At 37.6% G+C, this 25,065-nt stretch overlaps 1 protein-coding gene across 1 annotated transcript; it reads right to left on the bottom strand.

Moving 5' to 3' along the window:
• Positions 1-3,611: 3,611 nt before the first annotated feature.
• On the bottom strand, positions 3,612-24,716 carry PSAT1 (phosphoserine aminotransferase 1). Its single transcript, XM_026703835.2, has 9 exons — positions 24,575-24,716; positions 21,380-21,440; positions 20,304-20,373; positions 18,150-18,355; positions 14,787-14,959; positions 14,397-14,566; positions 10,639-10,767; positions 8,009-8,146; positions 3,612-5,688 (listed from the first exon to the last, which is right to left on the bottom strand). The coding sequence occupies exons 1-9, from the start codon at positions 24,632-24,634 to the stop codon at positions 5,586-5,588; spliced, it is 1,110 nt and encodes a 369-aa protein (XP_026559620.1). The 5' UTR covers positions 24,635-24,716; the 3' UTR covers positions 3,612-5,585.
• Positions 24,717-25,065: the final 349 nt, after the last annotated feature.

Here is a 25,065-nt window from a genome sequence, read left to right as displayed (position 1 = left end):
TGCATGACCAAGGATGGAGAGGGGATGAACCTGGGTCTTCCTCTGACAGCCCAGCTGGCCTGTGCCCTTCCCCAGCTTCCTCTACAACCTCCGGAGCCACACTTCTACTCCCTTCCACTCCTTTCCTCCTCTGCCTCAGAGTCAGTCTCCAACAGGGGCATGACACACAGGAACATCTTTATATCGATACCAAAAGAACCACTGAGAGAATAAAAGTGAATAATGTAGTAATATCAAAATATATTGCTGGCTGACAGTTTCCTTTGTTGGGGTTAGGGACAATACTTTGGATAATACTTTAGATTGTTCAGAAACTGAAGGTTTTTCTCATTTCCCCTTCCCAGTATTCATTATTATTATATTTGTTTATTTATTATTGTTTATTTTAAAAATGAAAACCAAGCAAATGAAAAATAATTAATGTAATGAAGTATCAGTGAAATGTCAAGGAAGTTACTGAAGTTGTACAGTTAGTGTTCAGAACATCATTGATGGAAAATTAATCATTAAAAAACAGAATACTGTAGGCTATTTTAACATTAAAAAGATGTTTTTAAATCTCTGAGCTAAGTGCCAAGTCTTCACATATTTTTTAAAAGTGGGTGGGGGGGCGACTATTTCTGCATGTAGAATGAAATCAGGGCCAAATTACTGATGAATGTGAAAGCATAAGGGCTGTAACCTCAAAAAAAAATTGAACTATTTCTTGTAGAAGTAGTCCCAATTGTCATCAACCAAGCTGCTACCTTTGCCCTGCTGTCATTTAAACTTAGAAATATTTAATTTTTAATTACAGCTTTGCCTTTGTTTCGCTGTAACCCTTTTACAGTCAATATCCTTTATATTACTTCTTTTTACAATCTTATTCTTTAACTGTTATTTCATTGTATTTTATGACACACTACGTATCTGTAGTTACAACAATAAACTTACTGACTGACTGACTGAAAATATTATAGGTAAATAGTTTCTAACTTCCCTTCCAATTGATTTTGCCCCGTGTCACTTAGATGACGTAATGATATCACTAAACATATCCCTTTGCTTCTAGGAGGCTTCAACAATCAAAGAGCTATCCCTGGCTACAAGAGAACTTTACTGTTAAGTAAAGTAATTGTAAATCAATGCTCCCTTCAAAGACTATCAAGTATAAAGGAAACTAAATTTAATTGGCCCAAAGATTTTTCACCAATCTGAAGAAGAGGTCCAATAGATACCATGAGTGAACCAAAGGATTGTTTCAAGATAGGCTGACTGACTCAGAGAACATATCAGTTGCTTCACATACTTTTTCCAAGACTGTATCACCTTCCGAAAGCTCGGCAAAATTTAAATTTTTTCCCCCTTCTTTATTTTCAGAAAATGTTCCAACGTTATTAGACACAGTCTGCAAGCAAGCAGATTGCTTTGCAGATTTTCCGGCTTAATTTACTGTAACTTTTCACCTTGCTGATGACATTACAAAGGCTTTCTGTTTGCATGTCACCTTCAACTCTGGAAGAATTCTGAAAACAGCAGAATTCTGATAATAAAGCTGATACAAGGTGATACATGTTGACATATTACTTACTGCACTCGCTTGAAAGGAAGGTAATCTTGAATATAACATGATGCTTGTCTCCTGAAAAAAGGGGAACTGAAAAAAATCATAAATTCAGTCCAAATCCTTTTCAGTGTCTACCTTCCCCACCTTGTCAACATCAGAATGTCATATCTTGGAGATATTTGTCTGCCTACTACGTGTGTGTGTGTGTGTGTGTGTGTGTGTGTGTGTGTGTGTCTGTCTGTCTGTCTATCTATCTATCTGCAAGTATACCAACAAATAATACAAGATCAAAACAATACACACACACACACACACACTAATTAAAAGAAATTGTGTACTGTTTCCCTTCCCAATATAAATTTATCATCATCAGCATATATCAACCATTTTCTCTTAGAATCTACTGCCATACTGCCACATAAGAGACACAAACTTGCATATGGATGACTTTTATCTCTCCTTTTCTTTCTCGACCTTCTAGTAAGAAATGAAAGAGAAGAAAAACAACCATTTGGATTTACACCATGTGGAAATAACTATGAATAGCAAAACAGGAACGAAACCTGGACACATAGTATTCATATAACACCATAATGATGTTGCATTGGAGGGAGGGAGGGAGGGAGGGAGGAAGGAAGGAAGGTTGTTTGTTTTAAAGTCCTGGTTTTGGAGGAGTGAGAGAGAGGGATAGAAGGAAAGAGACAGACAGACAGAGAGAAAGAATGAATTTGAGATCAGATTGAGCTAATTTTATTTGTTCAAATTATGGTTTCTAATAATTTTAGTAACAATTCCTGCTACAATAGCTCTGCACATTTAAATCCCCAACACATAAATTCTTCAGCTCAAATGTTGCGCAAAGACTAAAATACTCACTTCCTTTCATACTCTTTGAGGTTTTTTTTTTCTTTTGGAATTGTGGAGCTTTTGTTTTTGCTACTAACACACATATGTTCTTGAGCTGCTTTAAAACCTAATAAATCTTCATGTATTAAACAGCTTTTCTTCCTATCTCCTTCAATCTCTTTGATCTAGTCATCCAGGAATAATCCAGGGCTAATTATAATTTCTGAGCTTCTTTTAGACTAAAAGGAGCCAATTTATCACAAACTGTTATGAATCTCCATTTAAAATTATCGAGAGTCCAATTACCAACAGAAATAAGGATATTTCTTTCCAATTAAAATGATTGATTTCACTTAAAAACAAAGTAACATTTCAGTTTTTAATTATGCACACCCTTATCAAATATGAAGAGATTTTTTCCACACATTTTATTTAACATTCGAAGAGTGTAATATAACAAACATTAATCATATGCTGATATATTACCAACCCTAATAATGTTTTCACCTTAATTTGACAGAAACTAATCCATCAAAATATCCTACCATCTTTGTTACTTCTAACATTTAATAATTTGGAGGCCCAAAATAAGAAATCTGTTTTCTTTGCCATGTTCAGCCACCTTAAGGTGATATTAAATTCACCTCTCAAATTTAATTTAATGTCAATGTATCTTGGGCTGGCAGACAAGATTAAAGATCTATGCTGTCATGTCTGTTAAAAAATAAAGCTATCTCTAGGAAGACAGCTTAATATCAAACATGTTCATGCTCAGGAATGAGATTACGCATTTCAGATAAATGGATATAACCTTTTAAAATAATGCAAAATAAGGTTCACATAGGAACTTATGTTTCAAAGAAATGAAACTTCAGACCTTCAGTTTCCTCAGAACAGAGAACATATCATGAGGCACAAAATCAGTGCCTTTGACTCTAATGGAACCATTTTCCTTTGATTTGATAGACAAGACCTGCTTTTGATCATTTCCTAGTCCACTAATCAATATCATTGGTCAAGATGACAGCACCAATCATATCTTCAGTTGGCACAGAAAAGGGAACTCTTGCTTGCAAAACCTCAAATACACAAGTTTGTTATGATCAACAATCTCCAAACAGGGACCAGTGTTTTATATCTAATGCTAATGATCCTACAAGTCTCACAGAATTTACATTTACCATGTTTTATATTAAAAGAAAATCAAATCACAAAAAGCTATTTTAAGTTTTTTTATTATTATTTTTTCAATTAATGGTGGAATACAAAAAAATAAACATTGCTATTTTAAAATCAGCACACACACCTTTAAATGGGTATATGGACATCTATTTCAGACCTTATGCCAAGAAATAAACAAGGAATATTATTAAGTATAGTAAAGATGTTTAAATAATGTTAATACTGTACAGAATGGTGTGCAATGCAGCTTCTGAAGGAATCCTAAGCAATTTTAGTATTAAGTTAAAGAAGCCAATTCTTATTTAAAACGTATTTATCCTATTTGCAGTGTTGACTGATCTCATAGTGACTGTGAGCAACATACAATATTAAAAGCAAATTAACAACACTAAGAAAATAAAATTGCATATATCTGGAAAGAGTAAAAACAACAGCTCATCAAAAGAGCCTGCTACCCAACTTAATTCAAAGCTGGGTAAAATGCCACATTTGAAGAACCAGGTTTGAATAAGACAAATACAAATCCCAAGGAGAGGGATGTTGTCCACATGTCAAGCACCATGATATCAGATGACACTTTGTAATAGAAAGACCCAAAGTACATCAACTATCATAACAGGACATGCAGATACTGAGGAAGACAGATCTCTCAAAATGTAATGCTATTAAATCTAGATGTGATTGGAGAGTGAATAACATCTGATTAAAAATGGTTGGAATTAAGAACAATATAGCTTACTCTGCAGATAGACACTTTCCCCACCTTCATATAATTCTCAATGCTTCTCCCAGGACACAACCAACATATGGCTAAAAATAATTCTGAACCCATATCAAATGCAATAAAATTCTGCATTAATTATGAGATTCTAATTGTTTTCCTTTTTTTTTAAAGAGAAACATTATTGGACAGGTGAGATAATTGGATTGAGGGTGTAAATATGGAGAATGTATGAAGATCACAATATATGAAGACGACATTCAAAAATAAAGAATATGAGTTGTTTCAAAGGAACCAATTCTCCTAGATGGAGACATGCAGGGCTGAGGACAGGAACTCTGGAGTGGGAAGGGAGTTGGACTCCTTCCAATTTTTAAAATTTGATTTTATGAATTGAGTGTGTAGAATACATACTTAATCCCAGTTTACTGAAGCTGCCTTTTCTGAAAAAGCCAAATTATACACCTGATCCAAAAAAAATTATATATCTGACTGCAATAAGAGATCAATTCGGTTTTATAAAATCATTAAAGTAATGTTGACTTCAAAAGGGAAAAGGATAGGAAAAGAAATTTTACTTTTGTGTTGAGAACATAAGATTGCTAAAATGATTTAAATGTACTATTTTAAAAGTAAAAAAAAAATCCTCCATCTTGGTATAGTTAACTATATGCTAACAGTTAGAAAAAAACAATTGAGCCAGGCCTTCAACTCATTAGGCATATTGTTTCAAAATATTTGCCAGATTGAGGCCTGTGGTCTGCGTAATTGGCAGCAATGTCTTTAGGCACTTTTAGTCATATGGACTTGGAATGATCAGACATTGAAAAAGTGGCCAGTTCAAGCTTATGGCAGTCTTTCTGAAGATTTAGACTTCAAATTAAATAAATCAAGATAGAAACAAATGTTGGGAAAATGTAACAAAGTATACTTAAATATATTCTGTACAAGATTGGATTGTGTGTGACACTAAGACTGTATGTTTCAGATAATTCTTGGTATCTTATAATCGATATGATCTGTTTAAAAATTAAAATCTTAGCAATCCTTTTATGGATCACTATACAGTCACATTAACAAGCACTGGTTTTAGGGTGAAATCTGCAGCTTGGCTATCTTCAAGTCAGCCAAAACTGCTATGCATATTTGACTGGCCAGAAAAAAATATCAATATCTTTGTTTCAAAAATATAATGCCATGGAATATTTTGTATTAATTTTTTTCTAGTTACTAATTCTTTGCTGGTTTATTTCAAAGGCGGTTCACCACAACACCATCTACTTTAGTTTGTTATGAATGCAGCTTCATGAAGCTATTCATCAATGTTGCCAGCTTCTCAACATCTTCGATCGTCACTGCATTATACAAAGATGCCCGAATTCCTCCCACAGATCTGAAATATGAAGGGAAATGGGGAGGGGAGGGGAGAGGGTGCATGGTGACTCGGTTTCACAACGACATTTATTTCTTTGAAAATGCCAAAATAATTTATTTATACTGAAAACATGTTTATTCAACCACAATGACTTTTTACTATTCTGCAAGAATATAAGCATAAAAGGAAGACCCAAGTCAAACCTTCCAGCAATATGAAACTGGGAAGAAAAACCACATACAAGAATGTCCCAAAGGTGCTTTTCCAAAAAAAGTCCTTTTGGACTTTCTTGGGTTTTTCCCTTGAAAACAGAAGCTTCTTGGATAAGAAGCAAAATGTTTTCAAGGAAAAAATTGAGAAAGTTCCTTTTTGGAAAAACATCTTTGGACCATCATGACCTGGATGATTGAGAATCTCCTTTATGATTTATATTGTTTTATTTAGTTTCCTAATATGATTTGATTGCTTATTTAGTATCCTATGACTATCGCTAAGTGTTGTATGTCATTCTTCTTGATGAATGTATTCTTATGTACACTGAGAACTTATGCACTGAAGACAAATTCCTTGTGTTCAATCACACAAGGAATTTGTCTTAGGCCAATAAAAGAATTCTGTTCTACAAGAATAAAAGAATGGAGAATGTAGCAATAGCACTTACGATTTATATACCACTTCACAGTGCTTTTACAGCTCTCTCTAAGCGGTTTAGAGTCAGCGTATTGCCTCCAACGATCTGGGTCCTCATTTTACCCGACCTCAGAAGGATGGAAGGCTGAGTCAACCTTGAGCCTGGTGAGACCCGAACTGCCAAACTGCTGTTAGCCAGTGATCAGCAGAAGTAGCCTGCAGTATTGCATTCTAGCTACTGTGCCACAGTGGCTCTATTACATATACATGTAAGGGATATGTCTATAGATAATTATATATTTTCAACAAGGATCAGTTGAGCATCAGTTGAGTACTGGAAAAACTTGGGCTCTATTACCCTAAAACCTAGAGTAATTGTGAAAAATCTCCAGTTGTCCACATTATACAATCATGAGGTCAGAAACAGAAGAGCCTCATGGAAAATGAGGCTCTTATTTATCTCAGAACCAAATGATTTTTCCTTTCAGACTATTATCAATAAAAGGGACTAAATTCTGCTTTTCCCCTTCTGAATATGTTTCACTGTCCTTAAGCAAAGGATCCTGAATCATCCAGTATGTACAGTATGTCTTCAGTATATGTATTTCATCTTGAAATCACATTCATATGATCCAGGACTGTCAAAGCTTCTCTGGGAACCAGAAATTATTGCTTGAGTGAAAAGTTTATATTTTTAAAAGATACATGAGCAAACATTCACTATAGGCCTTATTTATATACAAACTCTTGTGCCAGTTCATCTGTTTGTAACTTTCAACTGGACGAAACAGTGCATCATAGGTCAACTGTTTTTAATCGATGTAACTCAAATGGGCTAACTTACAGAATGCGTCCTAGATCCAGGACCATTATTTCTATGGGATTGAAATTTGGGGAAGTTGTGACTGTTTCAGCACTACCACACCACTATGGTCAGCTGCAGTCATGTGACTGTCACTTCCAACACTCTCTAACAGCTTCCCATAAGTCAATGGGGAAGGTAGCAGGAAGTTTAAACGCGGTTATGATTTTCAAGGTCCATGCCTGCTTCTCACTAATAAATTCATTGGCGAAGCCAGCAGGAAATTACAAATCCAAGGCCAGCAGCAAGAAAACTGGATGGGGAGGGAGCAAGGGAATGTGCAAGAGGTGGGGCAAAGGTTATGGAGGGTGTGAGGGGTGCCCAAGTGATGTGGTGAAGTCAGAGACAGTGTACGAGGGTGTTGCATGAAGAGAGAGTGTGTGTGCATGTGTGAATGGCTGGCATGATGCACTAAGGCTAAGTGAGTGGCTGGGGGAGACTTATCCAAGCAACTTGCAACCTTCCCTGCTGGTTTCTCCACTAACTTTTTCCCTGCAAGCTTATCACAAGCAAATTCAGTGGGGAAGCCAGCAGGAATTCAGAAATCCCTCCTGTTCCCATTAGTTCCCCCCCTCCCTGCCCCCCACACACACCTATGGTCATTCTGTTGATCTGAACAATGACACAACTGAAACAATTGCCCATTGGATTTCAGGTTGTCTACTTTGCATTATATTTTTGTCTATTAATTCTGAAAACAGAAGGTATTTGTCATTCTTGAATTAGTAAGTGGTTGTATCCATATATGTATAAACCACAAGCTCAAGACTCATTTTATCCAGACATATCTTAGAAAGACCTGAGACAAAGATTTTTTTATTTTTGTTTAACAAACCTCTGTCTTACCTGTGACCTTTCAGGGATATCATGTTGTTTTCTACAGCTTTTTCAAGGAATTCTTTTTCTAGAGCTTCATCACCCTTAATGCTGCCAATCCGGAAGGGAACATTCATTCTGCTTCTGCTCTTTTTTTCCACAGGGCATCTGTAAATGTCACAGACATAGAAGCTATTACCGCTTCACTTTTTATTGATTTGTTATAATATATATTAGTTGATGTATTGAATTATTAGTGAGCTAGTTGTGTTTCTAAATAGCATGGTATTTGATCAGTCACAGAAGCTGCTTTTCTCTGCAAAACACTTATTCGAGAGATAATGACATGGCATTTGAAAACTCGGTTCAACAAAAGGACTTTTTCCAACAGTTTTCTCCAATTTGGTGTCCACTTGATATGCTGGAGGTCAACTTTCATTATTCTTAGCCAGCCTGATCAGATAAGCACTTCTCATGCAGAGGACATATATGATCATTATGCACACCAGCTTGCATTGCATTGAACACTTAACATGTTGCGAATCAGAGTCAAAGGCTAATTAATGTGAACAGTCCTTAATTTTTCTTTTAAAAAAATCATTAAGCCTTTGAAGCTTTTCTTGAACTAAAGCATAATTCTCATTAGTTAATGTAAGAGCCCTGAGAGACCAGAAGAGAGAGACTAGGCTGAGTCCTACTGATTTCCCCCAGTGTCTAATTTGAAGAAGCGTATCACCTCTGGCTCCAACAGCAGTGTATATAAAAGTCATGGCAATTGCCGTAAATTATTGGATTCATGCATGCTCTTAAAGAGATAATTGTTTTATAAGCACCAACAGTAATTAGTAACTAAATTAGAGGAGTAACATTTTAAAAAGCGGCAACAATTATTCGAAAAACTGTAATCTATCTTGTCCTTCCAAACGTAAGCTTCAAGTAGGGGAAAGGACAAGGCCAAATGGCTTAAGCCAGAATACTTTCTCGAGACATGATTATGCTTTGTCTTCAGCTCAGTGTGCTCAATTTAGAAGGAATTTTTAAAATATTTCTACCTAAGGTAACCAACAAACCAAGCATCGAACTGCTAACTGTAAGCCGCGCTATGGTAAGATGGGCAAGCCAATACATTATTATATAAATAAATATAAAGAAGTAAAATATCTCTACAGTTAGTGTGATGTGTTAAGCCCAAGACCCTGAAGTTTATTCCTAGACAATCCATATGAAACTGTTGTTAAAACTGTTCGTTTAACCACATTTCAGAATAAAGATGCTAAAAAAATGAGATAGGAAGCAGGCTTGAGACTAAACTAACTCCAAGATGGAGAGCAACAAACAAATTTCACTTCAACATGGCCAATTTTGAAATGTGTTTGAATATTGGTATTCAGTATTAATATACTTGAACATGGGCGGTTTTCTTTAGTGAAAATTTAGTCTATAATTTTACCTCTTGATTGGAAACGGGGAAATAATATTTTACCTGCCAGATACCATAGCGTGAAAAAATGAGGTGGGACCCACTGGACCATGACACTGGGGTGAAAGCTAAAGTTCCCTAGAGCAGGGGTCTCCAACCTTGGCAACTTGAAGCCTGGTGGACTTCAACTCCCAGAATTCCCCAGCCAGCTTTGCCAAGGTTGGAGACCCCTGCCCTAGAAAGATAATGAGACAGTGGGTTTCTTCCTCTTCAGAGATCCAACTGATAATAAGTAGAACCAGAAGTGGAAGCCGCCCCTTACTGCTCTGCTATTCCTCTAAATTGGCAGAGTAGGTCCTCTCTGACCTTTTGCCTGTACTTGAACACACTGCCTGGGTTCATACCATCATAAATTTTAACATGTTGTTTGCGAACCACTTTAAGAAATGTTTCAGGACGGTTTATTAAAAGTTCAAGAAAGTTTATTAGGGTTGAGAAGAGATCCAGATTTGAAGGGGAAAGGTGATTCAAGGTACATATATCACACCTGTCAGCCTCTCCTTAAATAATAGTTTCCTGGGTTCTACAAGCTTTATGGAATAAACACCTCATTTACTCCAATCATTACTTTCCTTTTAAAATCTGGATTTCTGCATAAATGTTGTATTAGCATGTTCTAGGCATCCAGCCAACTGTGATTCTTCGATCATAGTTAAGTGCAACATGTTAACCCACCTCTACATTATAGCTATTCTACACTTGCATATTACTGGGAGAAAACAGGCAACTGGATGTTGAAGCAAGTTGTTAATCTGCAAGCCAACTTGTTATTTTACTCTTGAACTTCTTTTGCCAAACAGTAGGTCAAACTATAAAAGTGACCAATCTTGCTATTAGGACTCATTTATTTACTTTAAAGGTTATCTTTTTCTGCCCCTTCCTACATCAGACAAAAGTTTTAAATATCTTTCCCAAATATTTCTGCTTTTGCACAGTAATGTTTCATGTGACATTTTCTTCTGTTTGCTATAGATTCATGGACTTTCTTTTGTGTTTATCGAAAAGGACGCACAAGGCCTCTGATGTGATCATTGACTTCTTTGCTTGCCTCTAACATATGGAAAAGTTTCAGTGGCAATTTTAAGAGAGTTAATTCCCTCTTTCTTGATATGAACAGATATATTCAGGCATCAAGCCATGCCTTACTATAAGCCCCTTTCTTTACAGTAATCATACTTACACATAGAATCCATTAGATTTGTCGATAATATCATAAATCATTTGTGATTTAATTTGGCTGAGTTTATCCATAGCCATAACACCACCATTGTTTTTTATCCACTCCAAGACCAAGCCCATGATGTAGATACTGAAATCAAGAAGAAAGGCACACCAATTACTCATTCAATTACTCTGCGTCTCTAATATAAAATATTAGGCCTTCGGGAATCTAGCATAGAATTGACTCAAAACCATGGAGATTTGAAAAAAGAAATCTCTAACTGTATATCAAAGCCAATCCAGTTCCCACCACATTTGTCTAGATCAGCAAGTGCTTCAGCAGAGCCAGCAGGCTCAAACAACTTAAGCAAGCAAGACAAATGATAAGTCTCTAAAGTTTCTCACACTATAAAGACAGTGTTTCCCAGCCTTAACAACTTTAAGATGGGTGGACTTCATTTTCCAGAATTCCATGGCTGGCTGTGTAGCACTATCCCCACCTATCCATTGAACTAACTATCCATCCCTTTCTTTCATGTATATATAGTAACATGTTTTTGCAAAGCTACTTGCCAACAACAATTACCAGAACTCAGTAGCTTTCATGCATTTTTATCAGCTGCCATTTTCAAAGAAAGTTATTGCATGGAAATGAAAGCATAAAATGCCAGCAATTTGCTTAGCGAGATTTTAGCTACAAAATTACTGAAGCAAGGACCTTTCTTGTGGACTCTGTTCTGCAAAATAATAAATTGTGTGCATGTTTGCAATACTTCCAAAAGGTTTTTTTTTTTTTTTTGCTATAGTGTTTAATGAATACGTCAAAAGCTATTAGACCAGCATTCTCCAATCTTGGGCCTTTCAGAGGTTGGAACTGCCTTCGGTTATTAGCACAGTCTCAGAATTTTCACACAATGTGACCTTTAAATTTGCCTTTAAAAAGCACAAGAAGCCTCCATCCTAAACGCTTTTAATTGATTTGGAGGTAAACATTTGTACATTTCTGAACAATGCAAGAAGCTGAAACCGAATAATATTTACCACAATCACTAGTATGACTACTGTACACTAGAGTTTCAAACAATTTCAAGTACCTTTACTCACAAAATCTCCCAACAATCCTTTCAACTTACTTTGAAAGGTATTTATTATCCTCTTGCCAAGGTTAACGGTATTCAAAGCCTCTGAATACATTCAGGGCCACAGAAGGCTTTTAACCAAAATATTCCAGCTTCCTAGCTACTATGAGAAGTACTCTGTTCACTGAACTTGAGGACTATAGTATTATTATAAATCAACACTCGGGACCAAACTATTGTCCAGCATTAAACGGTATTAAAACCAACGGTGTCTTCACTCTTTCAGTGGCCAGTATAGTCTTATAAATGCCCCAGTCTTTAGAAGCTCTATGCTCAAAAGTTAAAATTCTTCACAGAGCTGGTGCACACTTAGTCCCTGTACAACCAGTCTCAGATAATGTGGCTTTTTCAAGTGAATGCTCCAAAGAAGCATTGTTTGTGAAATAATGTTTAAACTAACCATTTTTTTTCTTTAAAAGCATTACAACAAGAAGAACAACTGTGACAAAAGAAAGCGAAGATAGTACCAAGAGTAATAGATGCCTTGGGTGCAATTCCAAAACATCTGGAGCACCACTTGAATGCCAACGGCATTGACAAAATCACCATCAGTCAATTACAAAAGGCAGCTTTATTTGGAGCAGCTTACACCCTGCAAGGATACCTTTTATACTATCAAACAACATCTGCCTATCCCAGGTCCTTGGGAAAGGCTTGATAGGTAGATAAAAATGCCAAATACAGTCTAAACATCTGGCTTATTATGTGATCAGCAATAATAGTTTATTATTGTTCATTAAACTTGCATGCTGCCCCAACTCTCAACAATTCTGAGTGGCTGAAACCATGTAAAACCTTACAAGAGAAATATTGCCACCCCCTAAGATTTTGCTGGCCTTTTGGCTTTTTATTGGCAGAATATAATCTATAAACATTGGTGACAGCATTCAGTTCATGAGCCTTTTTTTTCTTGTCTCCCTGTGCACTCTTGCTAAGTCAGATTTGCTTCTCCCTGTTGGCCAATGCAGAATCCTTTCTCCACATTGAGCTGAATTTCAACTAAGCTTCCCTATTCCCTAAGCAGATGGGAGGGGGGGCAGAGAAGTATAACTGAATGACCCACTTTAAAGCCACACTGCCAGTTTCAGTGCTGTCCCTAAAGCAGGTTTAGTCATAGATTTAAATATCAGGCAAATCCTTGTAGCTAGGAAATGAAACTTCTTCTGGGGTAAAAAGGTTATTAATATCTACCCAGAAGATTAATGTCAGAAAGGCAAGTCCACTATTGACAGGAAGTTAAAATGATCCACACTGCAGGAATTTAATTCAACGCATCAGTCTGCCAACTCTTGAACATTTAATTCAGGATCTTGGCAACCGACACTGTCACTAAAAAGGAAGAAAAGTAGTAGGCAGAACTGAAAAGTTAGCCAATCTCTAGCCACATACACGGCACGGCAAGTTTGATTTTAAAAATAAATTTGGAATGCACATAGCCAGCCAATTTACTGATTAATAATGATCATACTAGAACATGGTGTGTTCTGCAAATATGCTTGTACAACTATACATGTGTGACCAAAATCTTTACCAAACATGTTGAGCTTAGAAATTTGCAGTTGATCAGCCCCAGAAGAAAGAGAGGGCTGTCCTGTCCTACTGTATTATGTAGCACAAAGAACTGACTGTTCTAGAGTTAACATTTCTTGTAGCACTCAAATTTTCTGAAATGTTTTTCAAAGGGTTTAAGAGTTTCCCTCAAAAGTAAGCTTAGCACAATAGGTTTTGTGTGCTGGTACTAAATGGTCTAGATAGGACAATACATCCAACATTCACCAATGGCGAAAAGGGAAACACTAAGCCAGGGTTTGCTTGCCATTTGGGGCCACAGGGAAAAATTATTTCCCTTCCCTCCATTTCTTGATAAATCTAGATGAGGAGTAGCCCTCTGGCACCATAAAGTCCAAAGTTATAGTATATGTAGATTCAGAAAGAGTGTGGTCCAATTCTTTTGAGGGTGCCAAATTACTTGATTCAGTTAAAGCGAATCTCTACTTAAATGCCATCGGATCCAGAGCTAATGGAATGGCAGCCACTATCATATTAGTTTGCTTGGTGGATTCATATCTCAACATTTCATTCAGGAGCTCAAGTTGGGATATATAGTACTACCTCCTGCTTTATGTCACCACAGCCAATCCTGTGAGGTAGAAAATGACTGTCACAAAGTTCACTCAATGAGCATTTATTTCAACCGAGTGTTTGCAGGTGACATAAAGAAGAGTATAGTGTGGAAGGAGACACCCAGTCAAAGAGATGCCTGGGTTTGTTCTGAATACATCTTGGTTTCTTTCAATGTATTGTTGGGCAATAGTCAAAAGGGAACAACCATAAATAAACTTCATTTAGGATTCTGTTTGCAATCTTGAATTCCTATTCAGATATTAATTGTCCTCATATAATCACAACAACATGAGAAAGAGGAAACATAACAATTAGTTCAAGATTGTCTTGGGACCTCTGAACATTGAAGAACCTGCTCTATTTGTGAAGCCCTCCCAGCTTAGAACTTGACCTCACATATGTTCTCCAACTTCTCTTGACCCTCCTTTCCCCTAATTATCAAAAAGTAAGTCAATTGTAAGAAACTTCTAAGTAATTAGTAGAACAAAATTAATATTAACTTTAGCAGAATTACCTGTAGCATGGAGGTGTGTTGTATAACGAAGAGTTTTCTACTTGCACTTTGTAGTCCAACACAATGGGGCACTCTTTCAGAGCATAGCCAAGTAAATCCTCACGCACTATTACCACTGTGACTCCGGCACAACCAATATTTTTTTGGGCACCAGCAAAAATGACACCAAACTTATCATTGGGGGGAAAAAATAAAAAGAAAGATCCATTACATTTATGAGTGCATTTGCAAAACATTTATACAGTTCTAACTGCTTCATTAATGCATTGAATATATCCAAACTTGTAAATTGAACATGATCAGCCCTCAGTAAGAGGAGCAGAGGCCCTGGCCTTGGTGACCTTAAATTTGAGATCATTACATATTGCAAAATGCCTTTTGGAAAGTTACCTTTGAAACATCCACTGGTCTGGAGAGGAAGTTTGATGACATATCACAAACTATAACTGCTTTACCAACATCAGGTACAAAGTCAAACTCCACACCATGAACAGTCTCGTTAGCACAATAATAGATATAAGAGGAATTGGGATTAAGGTTCCAGGTGCTTGGGTCAGGGATTTCTGAAAAAAGATAAGATGATGGGAAACAATGGGTTGTGCTTTTTTTTAAATTTCAGCCTGTTGGTTGCATTGAGACGCCAGGAATGACTGCCAAAGGTCAAATGCACTGCCAGCAAAGTTAATCTCCTACTTCAGCAAAGAACGTGTTTAAAAAAAAAATACATAAGCCTCCACAACCTTGTCCAACTGCTTGGAGAAAGCAGAATCTGATAAACTGGGAGAGGAAAATCTACTTGATATGGAAAGAAAGTAATTGACTAGCAATCAAAATAACTTTCAAAGTATTTGGGCATTTAAAGGAACATACTTTTTTTTTAACTACAAAAGCTCCATGTGTGCAATTTATCTGATATTTCACTGTAGTTTTGAATGTTAATTCTTATTTTGAAAATCATTCAGAAGATATTTCAAACCTTACATGGTAGAGAATCTCTGCTACTCATTAAAGTAGCCAATTTTTTTAAGCCTCTGCATGATCCTGAAAAAGGATTGCAGGTACTGCAAGAGTTGCTGTAACTTGAATAAGTCAACTTTTTAAACCAATCACACTTTTTAAAGCTCAGTTAGCCTTAAAAAAAAAGGTGGGCTACTTTAATGAACAACAGGGAACTGCTCTGCTGAAAATTATTCTAAATTATTTTTGAAGCAAGTAAATTAATCCTTATTTACTTTTCCAAACTTAGATCATTAATGCCCCTGGATATCAGCAGAATCTTTATAAATAATCATAAAATATGAGAATTACGATGTTATACTTTCTTTCTCACACACACATACCAAAATTGTTCATCTATTTACTTTGAAATCCATGAATTGCTCATGATTAGGAACCTGACATCTTAGTCAGGGAATGAGCAAAGGTTGCTGGTTTGCAACAGAAGCAAGAGACAAAAGCAAACATTCAATACCCAATATCTGCAGTACCTAGAGAAACCAACTTTGAAACACTGCAACGAATCCAGAGTGACGCAATCCATCTTTTAGAACAGAAATATGATGGTATGTGCCCACTAGCTCAGTGATAGGAAACTAAAGACCTTCCAGATATTTTAATTTCCTATCAGCCACAGTCAACACAGTTACAAGATAAAAGAATTGTAGCCCAAATTAGTTGACACTAAATTGCTACCTTTGTACTTATCAGTCTTTATATAACAGTGACATTTATTTTGAAGATAATTTTGTACACAAGATTATTACATTGGTCATATTTCAGAATTTCAAAGACTCTTTTAAAGAAATGTATAAGTGTGAAGTCCATATTAATTATGGCTAAAGTGTATTCAAGTTAAAGAAATTTGCAGCATCCATATCCGATCCTCTAATGTTTAGGAGGGAGGATCTTGAGTCTCTGGCAGGAAAATTCCAATAACTATGTAAAGCCAAGAGGATTCAGAAAAGAAGCCAAGAATATCTGGATTCTTAATATGTTTCTTTTGTACTCGTCTGCATAATTATTCCCCTCCTCTTGCACATTAGTTTTTGGATTTTAACCAGTTACCATGCTTGCCTGACAGATCCTTATTTTCCCAAAGTAGATCTAATTTTATTGAGTTTACCAAGTAACCAACAGTCAAAAACAAGCAAAGCAGAGGCTCTTCAAACAATGAATGCAGAAACTGCTATTGTCTCTTCAAAGAGATCCAGGGTATCTTCCTTTGATATCTGAGAACACTGCAAAAGAAGATACTGAAAGCCACTTAATGGACAGGAGGTCTGAGTCATAACAAGGAGGCCAGGGGGAGAAATCAGTGCTCTTGGCATTTAAAGGAGACAGCAAAGCAGTCCTCCCCTTCCATCTACAATGGAATAGTATCTGCAGGGAGATCTTTCTTTTGTGTTCTTCCATCCATTCATCTATCTAGCTCTCCAAACAACTAGTCAAGGTTGCTTGAGCCACAGAGATCTCCACTGCATACATTGCCTGCTATTATAAAATGGAGAGATCTTAATCTTCTTTTGTAAGAAGATTAAAGACCCACACACATGAATACTATCGCTCCCACTATCCTTTCCCTACAGAAAGGTAGGGCCTATTAGATCAGTCCACCCAAGACTGATGATACAGAATTGTTTCAAGGGACATGGGTTGGGGGGGGGGGGGTCCCCAAGGATCTGGTGGGATTATATGTTTGAGCCCTTACTTTCTGTCTGGAAATAGGAAGGTGACAAGACACATTGACCGGATTGCTCCTGTGTAGCCTCTTGATGCACAGTATTTCAAAGTGAGGGAATGTCCATTGGTTTTTTTAGGAACTCTGCGAGATGAAATATCAAGAAATACCAACAGGACCCAAGAACACCACTGGAGAAAACTAAAAAGTGAACCTAACCAACCCTATGTAAGAGTCCATATCAGATATTATGTAATAACAGAACATAGTTATTTCTCCATTCTTATTATGTCTACTGCCTTTTATGGAGTGACACGATCATTTGGGGAGAGGAACAGACCACAGAACTATGTACTGGGCTACTGTGAAGAATATGCTAGGCATTTAATAGTTTTACAAAGTTGGGCTCCAAATGAGCTGATCGAGATGTAATGGAGGCAACATCACACTTGGTTAGTGGAAATAGCCTGCCTGATACTGTAACTCCTGATGGAGTTGACAGCATCTTTGAGACTGTTAACCTGGCCACTTGTTGTTTTTTATTCCTGTTTTCCCTGAGTGCTGATGTCCTCCCAGGAGATTGCATGGGGTTAGTTCCATGCAGTGTTATCAACCTCTCTGAATATGTGTGTACATTCACTAGTGTGCCACCTACTTAAGATGCCATTGCTAAACTCAATTGCCCCAGACAATTTTTTTTTGTCCAGCCTCCTCTTTCTGTGGAAATTTATTTAAAAGGTTGCAGTTGCAAAGGACCCTGGAAGAAACTGATTATCTGGACCCTTTGTAAATGGCTTTTATGCCTAGGCACAATACTTCACCAACATTGATGGCATTTCTCAGGAATATGCAGCAGTGATAGAAAAGACTTCCTTGAGCTCTCAGTGATTTTTAATGCCATCAATCATAGCATCCTTTTGGACCAGCTAAAGGAAACTGTAGTAGAGAGGAATATGTGCAGAGAGAGACAGATACAGAAAAGTTGCATATGTATAGGGTTCTATACTCTGAAGTCTTATTAAACAATAGAAAGAAAATAACCTAGCATACTTTTTCCTGCAAGTAAGTTAACTTACTTGTGTAACTTGAAAGCTTGGGATGCACAAGGTTCACCTTTGCATATTTCTCTGCCTCTTTTGCTGCCTTGGCTGACCAAGCTCCTGTAACCACGTAATCAGCACATCTGGCTTCTTTAAGCCCAATGAGATTAAGTGGAATGCCACTGAATTGGCCAGATCCACCACCTTGGAGAAATATCACTTTGTAATTTTCTGGTATATTGCTGTGCAAAACAAAAGAAAGGGAGGAGTGATAATTCATTCATTATGCCTGGTAAAACTGAAGGTGGAATTCAAGTAGAGAAAACTTTTACAATACATTACATTACATGCATAATACATTATATTACATTACAATACATTAATGTTTATTTAAAAAGTAATCACCCCAAATGTTGGCTCAATGCATAATCTTCTTCTACCAGAGTGATAAATATTATTTGTAAAATACAATGCATATATTTGCTTGTATTTTAACACTTGAAGTATCTTGATGATCTATTAGTTTTATACTGTTTTATTTTTCTTGGCAGAATGCATAGCTATTGTGCTTCTCAAAATGCCAGACTGAATTTTAAAAATGGCTCAATATTGGATTAATAAGAATTAATTAGCTCTCTAAAAGAGATCTCCCAGAAATCAGAACTAATTTTAACAATCACTCCACTCTAGATACATCAAATGCCATCCAGTTTGGAATGTGCACAGTGTTGAAATCATGCCAGCCTCCAAGTCGATGCCACATGCAGATATGTTTGGTAGAATCTGGTCTCCACAAAAGACAACAACTAGCAAAAGCAGCACTTGTTGGACTGAAAGAATGTAGAGGGATGCTCCTAAAACTTCAAGGCAATTTTCTAAGCTCTCTTGAAATTAAAATATCAGCATTCCATCTCTGGAATAGATTCTGAGTGGCATGTTCAACTATTGGCAGCAATTGTGTTGAGAATGAATCAAAATCCACTACAGTATATGCCACAGATTGAAGCCCTATTAAAAAATTTATATATTCTGCCACCATTAGCATCCAGGATGCCCTTATTAGCAACCATATGGCAAAAGAAGACAGAAAGTGAAGATACTCCCAATCAGGTTATAAAGCAGTCAAAAAAAACCCAGCATGAAACACTTGATTTTTCCCCCAATAAATTTGCCTATGCATACTATAAACTTTACCAAATAGCTGTATCAACTTTTGCAGAGCAATGTTGTGCTTCAGCCTTTCATCCGTATTTAATAATACTCTTCAATGAAAAGAGTCAAGTCATACTGAATGGCAGAAGAATATCACATAGCAAAGAAGATCCGCCTTTCTATGAAAGTACCCATTACAACAATTCTCAGGACAATTGGCAGGTACATCTTCTACATACCCCTAGCAGAAAAAGGATTTTAAAATCCATTCACCAATACTCTACTTTAAATTATCCTCTTCCCAATAGTCAATATAGTGGTTTAAAAGATTGCATTGGATCTAATTTAGTTAAATTTAAATCCTGTTTAGATCAGTGTAAAAAAATGTCGACCCAATTTTAACAATGGCTAAATACAAAGAATTTAGTTGAGATCCAACCATTAATGTTAAGTACTATTATAGACATTAGATGTAACACATCAGTGTCAGTATTCTACCAGTTCAGCCCAGTTGTGGCGTACCGGTAGTGCCAAAGATCAGCTGGCAGAGAACTGGTTCACTCCAAGTCTCTCTGAAGCTTTACAGTTGGGCCGCCTGCCTGCCCCTGCTCTTAGGTCCTTTTTAACCTCTCAGCTGTTTGGCACGGCAGAGTGGATTGCTGTGCTAAACAGCTGAGAAGTGCAGCAGCTTAGTTTTTACTGTTTTAACGCGTGCACAAAGTGTGCATTTAACGAACACACACGCGATCGCACAAGTCGCACAATCCCACCCCTGCAGCCACGCCCACTGAACCAGTGGTTGGAACTTTGAAACAAAAATGATAAAAGAACCTGCCTGAAAACAAATGTGTAACAATCCATGCCAAAAACAAATTTACAAAGTGCCCCATTTTATTTCTGTAGCAATAAGCCATACACATATAATGTTTCATTGAAAGATCGTAAATATATTATACATCCAAAGGGAAAACATATATTGCAGCTACAGTATTTTCAGAAGTCAGGCTTTTAATGGCGTGAATAAACAGGATAACTCACATGAGTTCACGTAAGCAGTTTTCAGCGGCTTTGATGATTTTTGAAAAATCAGATGTTCTGTGACTCATTTCTACAGAAAGGAAATCAAAGATATCATGTTATAAAAACAAACATACCATAGCTTTTCAAATGATTGCATTTTAACTTGGCTTTCTTCAGTCAGCTTAAAAGCACCTAAGAAACTGTAAACAGAGCAGACAAATTAATTTGCTAAACTCCACAAGGATGTCATGGATAAATGGAGCTTGGGCCCAAATGAGGAATTATCTATCACATGCACCAGTGAGCACATTCTACTTACGTATCATGTTTCATATACTCAATAGAAGCAAAAGAACTAAGGCTGCAAAAATGGGGCGCATAGATCAGCTCCCATCACGGAAAGGACTTTCAGACACAAGAATGCACAAACATTCCCATGCCCATCGAAGTGATAAAGAATAAGAATAATAAAGTGAAACAGAATAAATTTTCTATTCAGAAGAAAGAGCTGAAGCAGTTGAAACCTCAGTTCATTTCATCAGTGAACTTAAATGGGGAACAGTAACAAGGGTTGGCATTACATACTAGTGCAGGAAAGCTGCAACAGGATCAAAACAACTTAAATCCTGCTCGGCCTCTCTAATGATCTTTTTTTTTTTTCCCCTTTTTGTCCTAGAGTTTTCCCACAAGCAAGGTTCCCTTTTTTGGATCAACTGAGTGTTTGATCCTTTACTTGCAACATAATAACAGAGTTGGAAGGGACCTTAGAAGTCTCCTAATCCAGCACCATCCCGCTCAAGCAGGAGATCCTATACCATTCCAGACAAGTAGTTATCCGGTCTTTTTAAAAGCCTCTGGTGATGGAGTACCCACAACTTCCGAAGGCAAAAACTGTTCCACTGGTTAATTGTTCTCACTGTTAAGAAATTTCTCCCTAATTCTAGGTTGCTTCTCTCCTTGCTTAGTTTCCATTCATTGTTTCTTGTCCTGCCTTCTGGTACTTTGGAAAATAGGGTGATCCCCTGTTCGTTGTGGCAGTTGTTTCCCTACATTTTCATTTTCGGTAATACCCAAAATAAAGATGAGTTCCTTACCAAGGACACTAATACCAAGGCCTTTATAATCCACCAATTCTTTCTGGGCTTCCAACAGGACCTGCAAAAAATATTCGACATAATTATGCCCATGTCATAGGCAAATCATATGTTCTACAGAGAGAAAGTTATTTAGATTCGTTATTGTTTGCATCTTAACACGTATGCTTTAAGATTTATCCAAGAGTAAATAGTATAATTCTACTAAGATCCTAGCCAGGTATTTATTGCCCGATCTGAGTGGTAACAGTTCTGGATGTTTCTATCAGCTGAGATGCCAAAGTTTGATCATGAGCTTCCATGTTGGGAAGTATGTGCTTTATAATACCGAGTAATCGTCTAGGCTTAGTTTATCTGGCCTGCAAAAAATCCAGAGGACGGCTAGAGGGCAATGAGGACATAGCAAAAACTCTTGATCTTTGTTGACAACTACTGATCATCTGAAGTTTTACAATCTGCCATGGGAAGCCTACTATAACTATACAATAGTATGAATTCTAAGAGGAAAAATAATTTGAAGAATGCATTGGCCTGCATGTTGCATTTAATCAACTTAACTATCAGTCATAAGTCTTTTCCTAGGATTATCTACAAAATCCACCTCTTCTTTTTCAAATTTGATTTACTCTGTCTTCTTTTCACATTCCAATATCTATTAGATTTTCAGATGTTCTGCATTATTTAATTTTTTTATTATTTTAAATGACAGTCACTCTGGGAAATCTTTGCTGGACTTTTTTTTCAAGGTTTATTTTTTGGAAATATTTTGCTAAACTTCTTTGGTTTTGACTGAATGGTGAGTAAATGGAAGGATTTAGCACTCTGGGTCTTGTTAGCACTCTGGTCCATTGTTGAAAGTAGTTGAGGGGTTTTATCTGTACCCTCAAGGTCACCTGAATCAGAGTTACAAATGGGTGTGGAACAGTAGTGGGATTAAAAAAAAAATTACTATGGGTTCTGTGGGTGTGGCTTGGTGGCGTGGCAGGGGAAGGATACTGTAAAATCCCCATTCCCTCCCCACCCCACTAACCTGCTTTCCAGCTCCATTCTCCTGTGCAGGGCAACAAAAGAAGACCCAGCCAATCAGATGAGGCAGAGAATACATGGGGGCAGGGCCAATCAGAGGTGGTATTTGCCGGTTCTCCAAACTACTCAAAATTTCCGCTACCCGTTCTCCAGAACTAGTCAGAACCTGCTGAATACCACCTCTAGTGTGGAACTTTTTTGGGAGTGCTAAAAGGATTATGTTGTAGATAAGAGATAGGTGGTATTGTATCCAGTAGTGTATTAACCATTAAGCAGACTAAGCACATGCTTAGGGCACCAGGCCCAAAGGGGGCACCACAAAAACTTTTTATGTAGCCTAAGCTTGGCTTCATTTGTACAGTATGTACAAAGGAAGGGGCACCAAGATTTGTGAATGTGTAGGGTATCAGTGAGCCTTAATCTGCCACTGATTGTATCCCTCTCCCTCTGTTAAGAGAGGGCTGTTCAATTTTAACATCAATGGGCTCTTGAGCCTCTCTTTCAAACCAGTGGTCTTTTCTGTCCAGAATGTGGAATTTGCTGTCTTTAAAGGGGGATTCAGGTTACCTTGAGGTACAGATAAACACCCAAGTGGCTTTAACAACTCGAAGAGGGCTTTGCAGTTGACTGCAAAGAATATAAATCCTTCCATTCCCCGCCATTGAGTCAGAACTGAAGAAGCTTCTTGGATGAGAAATGAAACTTTGTCAAGGAAAAAAAACCCCAAGAAAGTCCAGTTGCTTTTTGAAAAGGACTTTGGGACAACCATGACCTGGATGATTAAGAATCACCACAGACACTCCTTACAAGCTAGTTCACAGAGAAAATCGTTTCTTTTAAAGGGAGGGGTTGTATGTCCCAGATAAAATGTTAACTAACCCAAATAGATACCAGTGTCACTTTTTTCTAGGCCTCAGTAAGAAACCTGGTTATTTTTTAAACTGTTTAGACATGCAAGTCTGCTGGAAAGCTGAAAAACCAGATATAAAGAGCCACACCTTCCAAATGTAATTGGATCAAGACAGCTGCTGATGCAACTTTTTGGATTAAATTGAGTTACACTGTTAGAAATTATTGTTAGCATGAATCTGCCTGAAGTTGTACCCTGCTGTATCTATAATTATGTCTGCCCTACACATTCACAAAGGATTTATTCAGTAAGAGAAGACAATGGACTTTGCAATACTCTCCTCTTTTGAATGCACAAACAAAATGATTAACAATTAGACACTCCAGTTTTCCCAAATGGAAAACAGGAGAGCCTACTTTTTTGTACATATCAGAATTTATGCTCTGGGGCACAACAATAACTTGAATATGCACTATTCTTAAAGCCATGAGGTGCACCAATTAGCAATAAGCTTTTGCTGCTATGCCAGAAATACAACTTGCCATCCCTATAATGACTGAAATAAAATGAAATGAAAATGACTAACAAGTGGGAGATCTGACTGGGTCCCACCAATGCTAGGAATTAAAAAGGGGGGAAATACAAAGACAAAATATCCTGCAATGTGGGCAATATCTTTGAAAGAAAAATATATTATTTTTTTCCATTGAGTAATGTCTGACTTGCAAATGTTAATGTTCTGGTTTTGTTTGTTTTTTGGACTGCATCAGATTTGGAAAGGTAAAACACCAAAATGCCAAGTTTCTATTACTTTAAACTAAAATTAAAAGATAAAGTCAATACTGTGCTAAGCATACCAGGAAATTTAGTTAATCGAGTAAAATCAGCATGCTTGAAGAGTGTAACTGAAATCCCTAACACGGAGTTTCCAGGACAACCATGTCAACAGGAGCACCGTTTCCTGAGCTTTTTTGGCATCCGAAGTATTCGTTAAAAACGAAAATAAATTGGCCCGATGCAAAGGATAGAAGTATCTCCCCGTTCGTCTCTTTCCAACAATAGTCCCGCAATCAAAGTTTCCAAGCATCCAAGCTGCTCTCTTGAAGATGGGCACTTAAGAGAGCAACGTTCGGCATTCGGGTTGTAAAGTAATCCCTATTTAAACCGAAGGGTTTACTCGGTAGCAACGCTTTTACTCTCCAGGCACAGCGGCACCCCAGCTTCGGGGCGATCCTCCTCAATTAAAAAGCGCGGAGCAACTCTCCCGCTCCGTTTATAGGACATCCTCCCGGATGCCTTCGACAGTTCGGAGTACCTACCGATCGTGGGAGCTTCGCTGGTCCGGCGCCGAAATTGGCTACGTGTTTCTTAGCGTCCATGGTTGCCAGCGGCGGAGCTCCTCTTGCTTGCCTCGACGGGCTCCTCTCTTCTTCTTTTTCTTAGCTCTCTCGAACTCAGAACGGCAGGGCTTTTCAAGAGGCTCTGCTTTTCTATTGGCTTTTTTCGCAGGGGGTATGGCAACTCCCCACGATCCGATTGGTCGGAGTTTCGCAGCCCGGGCCAGTTATTGACCAGTGGGCCACGAGCAGGCGGCGTGATTGTCCCGCCCTTCTTCAGTGCAAAGCTGGCAAGAGATTGCAACATCCGATCCGCCGAGGCGACCGAGCTTGCCGAGTCAGCGGCAGCCTTTGGACGAGCTTCCTCGGGCGCTCCTCTCCGTCCGCCCCTAGCTCCGGCAGCGTTGTGTGCTGAAAGCTGAGTTGTTGGATCTTGCTGTGAAGAATCACAACCTCCATTCGGGAGGGCTGGC

This window comes from Pseudonaja textilis, chromosome 2 (assembly GCF_049901715.1).
Source record: "Pseudonaja textilis isolate UNSWEBS1 chromosome 2, rPseTex1.2, whole genome shotgun sequence".
Lineage (NCBI taxonomy): Eukaryota > Metazoa > Chordata > Lepidosauria > Squamata > Elapidae > Pseudonaja > Pseudonaja textilis.
This window is presented reverse-complemented; position numbering and strand designations above follow the sequence as displayed.

Bases quoted from the DNA above. Each gene is read 5' to 3' on its own strand.
- PSAT1 (XM_026703835.2), bottom strand. From the start codon at position 24,634: ATGGACGCTAAGAAACACGTAGCCAATTTCGGCGCCGGACCAGCGAAG. The intron at 21,441-24,574 runs GTAGGTACTCCG...TATTTTTTGCAG, and splicing joins CAGCGAAGCTCCCACGATCG to GTCCTGTTGGAAGCCCAGAA. The intron at 20,374-21,379 runs GTAAGGAACTCA...TCCTTTCTGTAG, and splicing joins CCTTGGTATTAGTGTCCTTG to AAATGAGTCACAGAACATCT.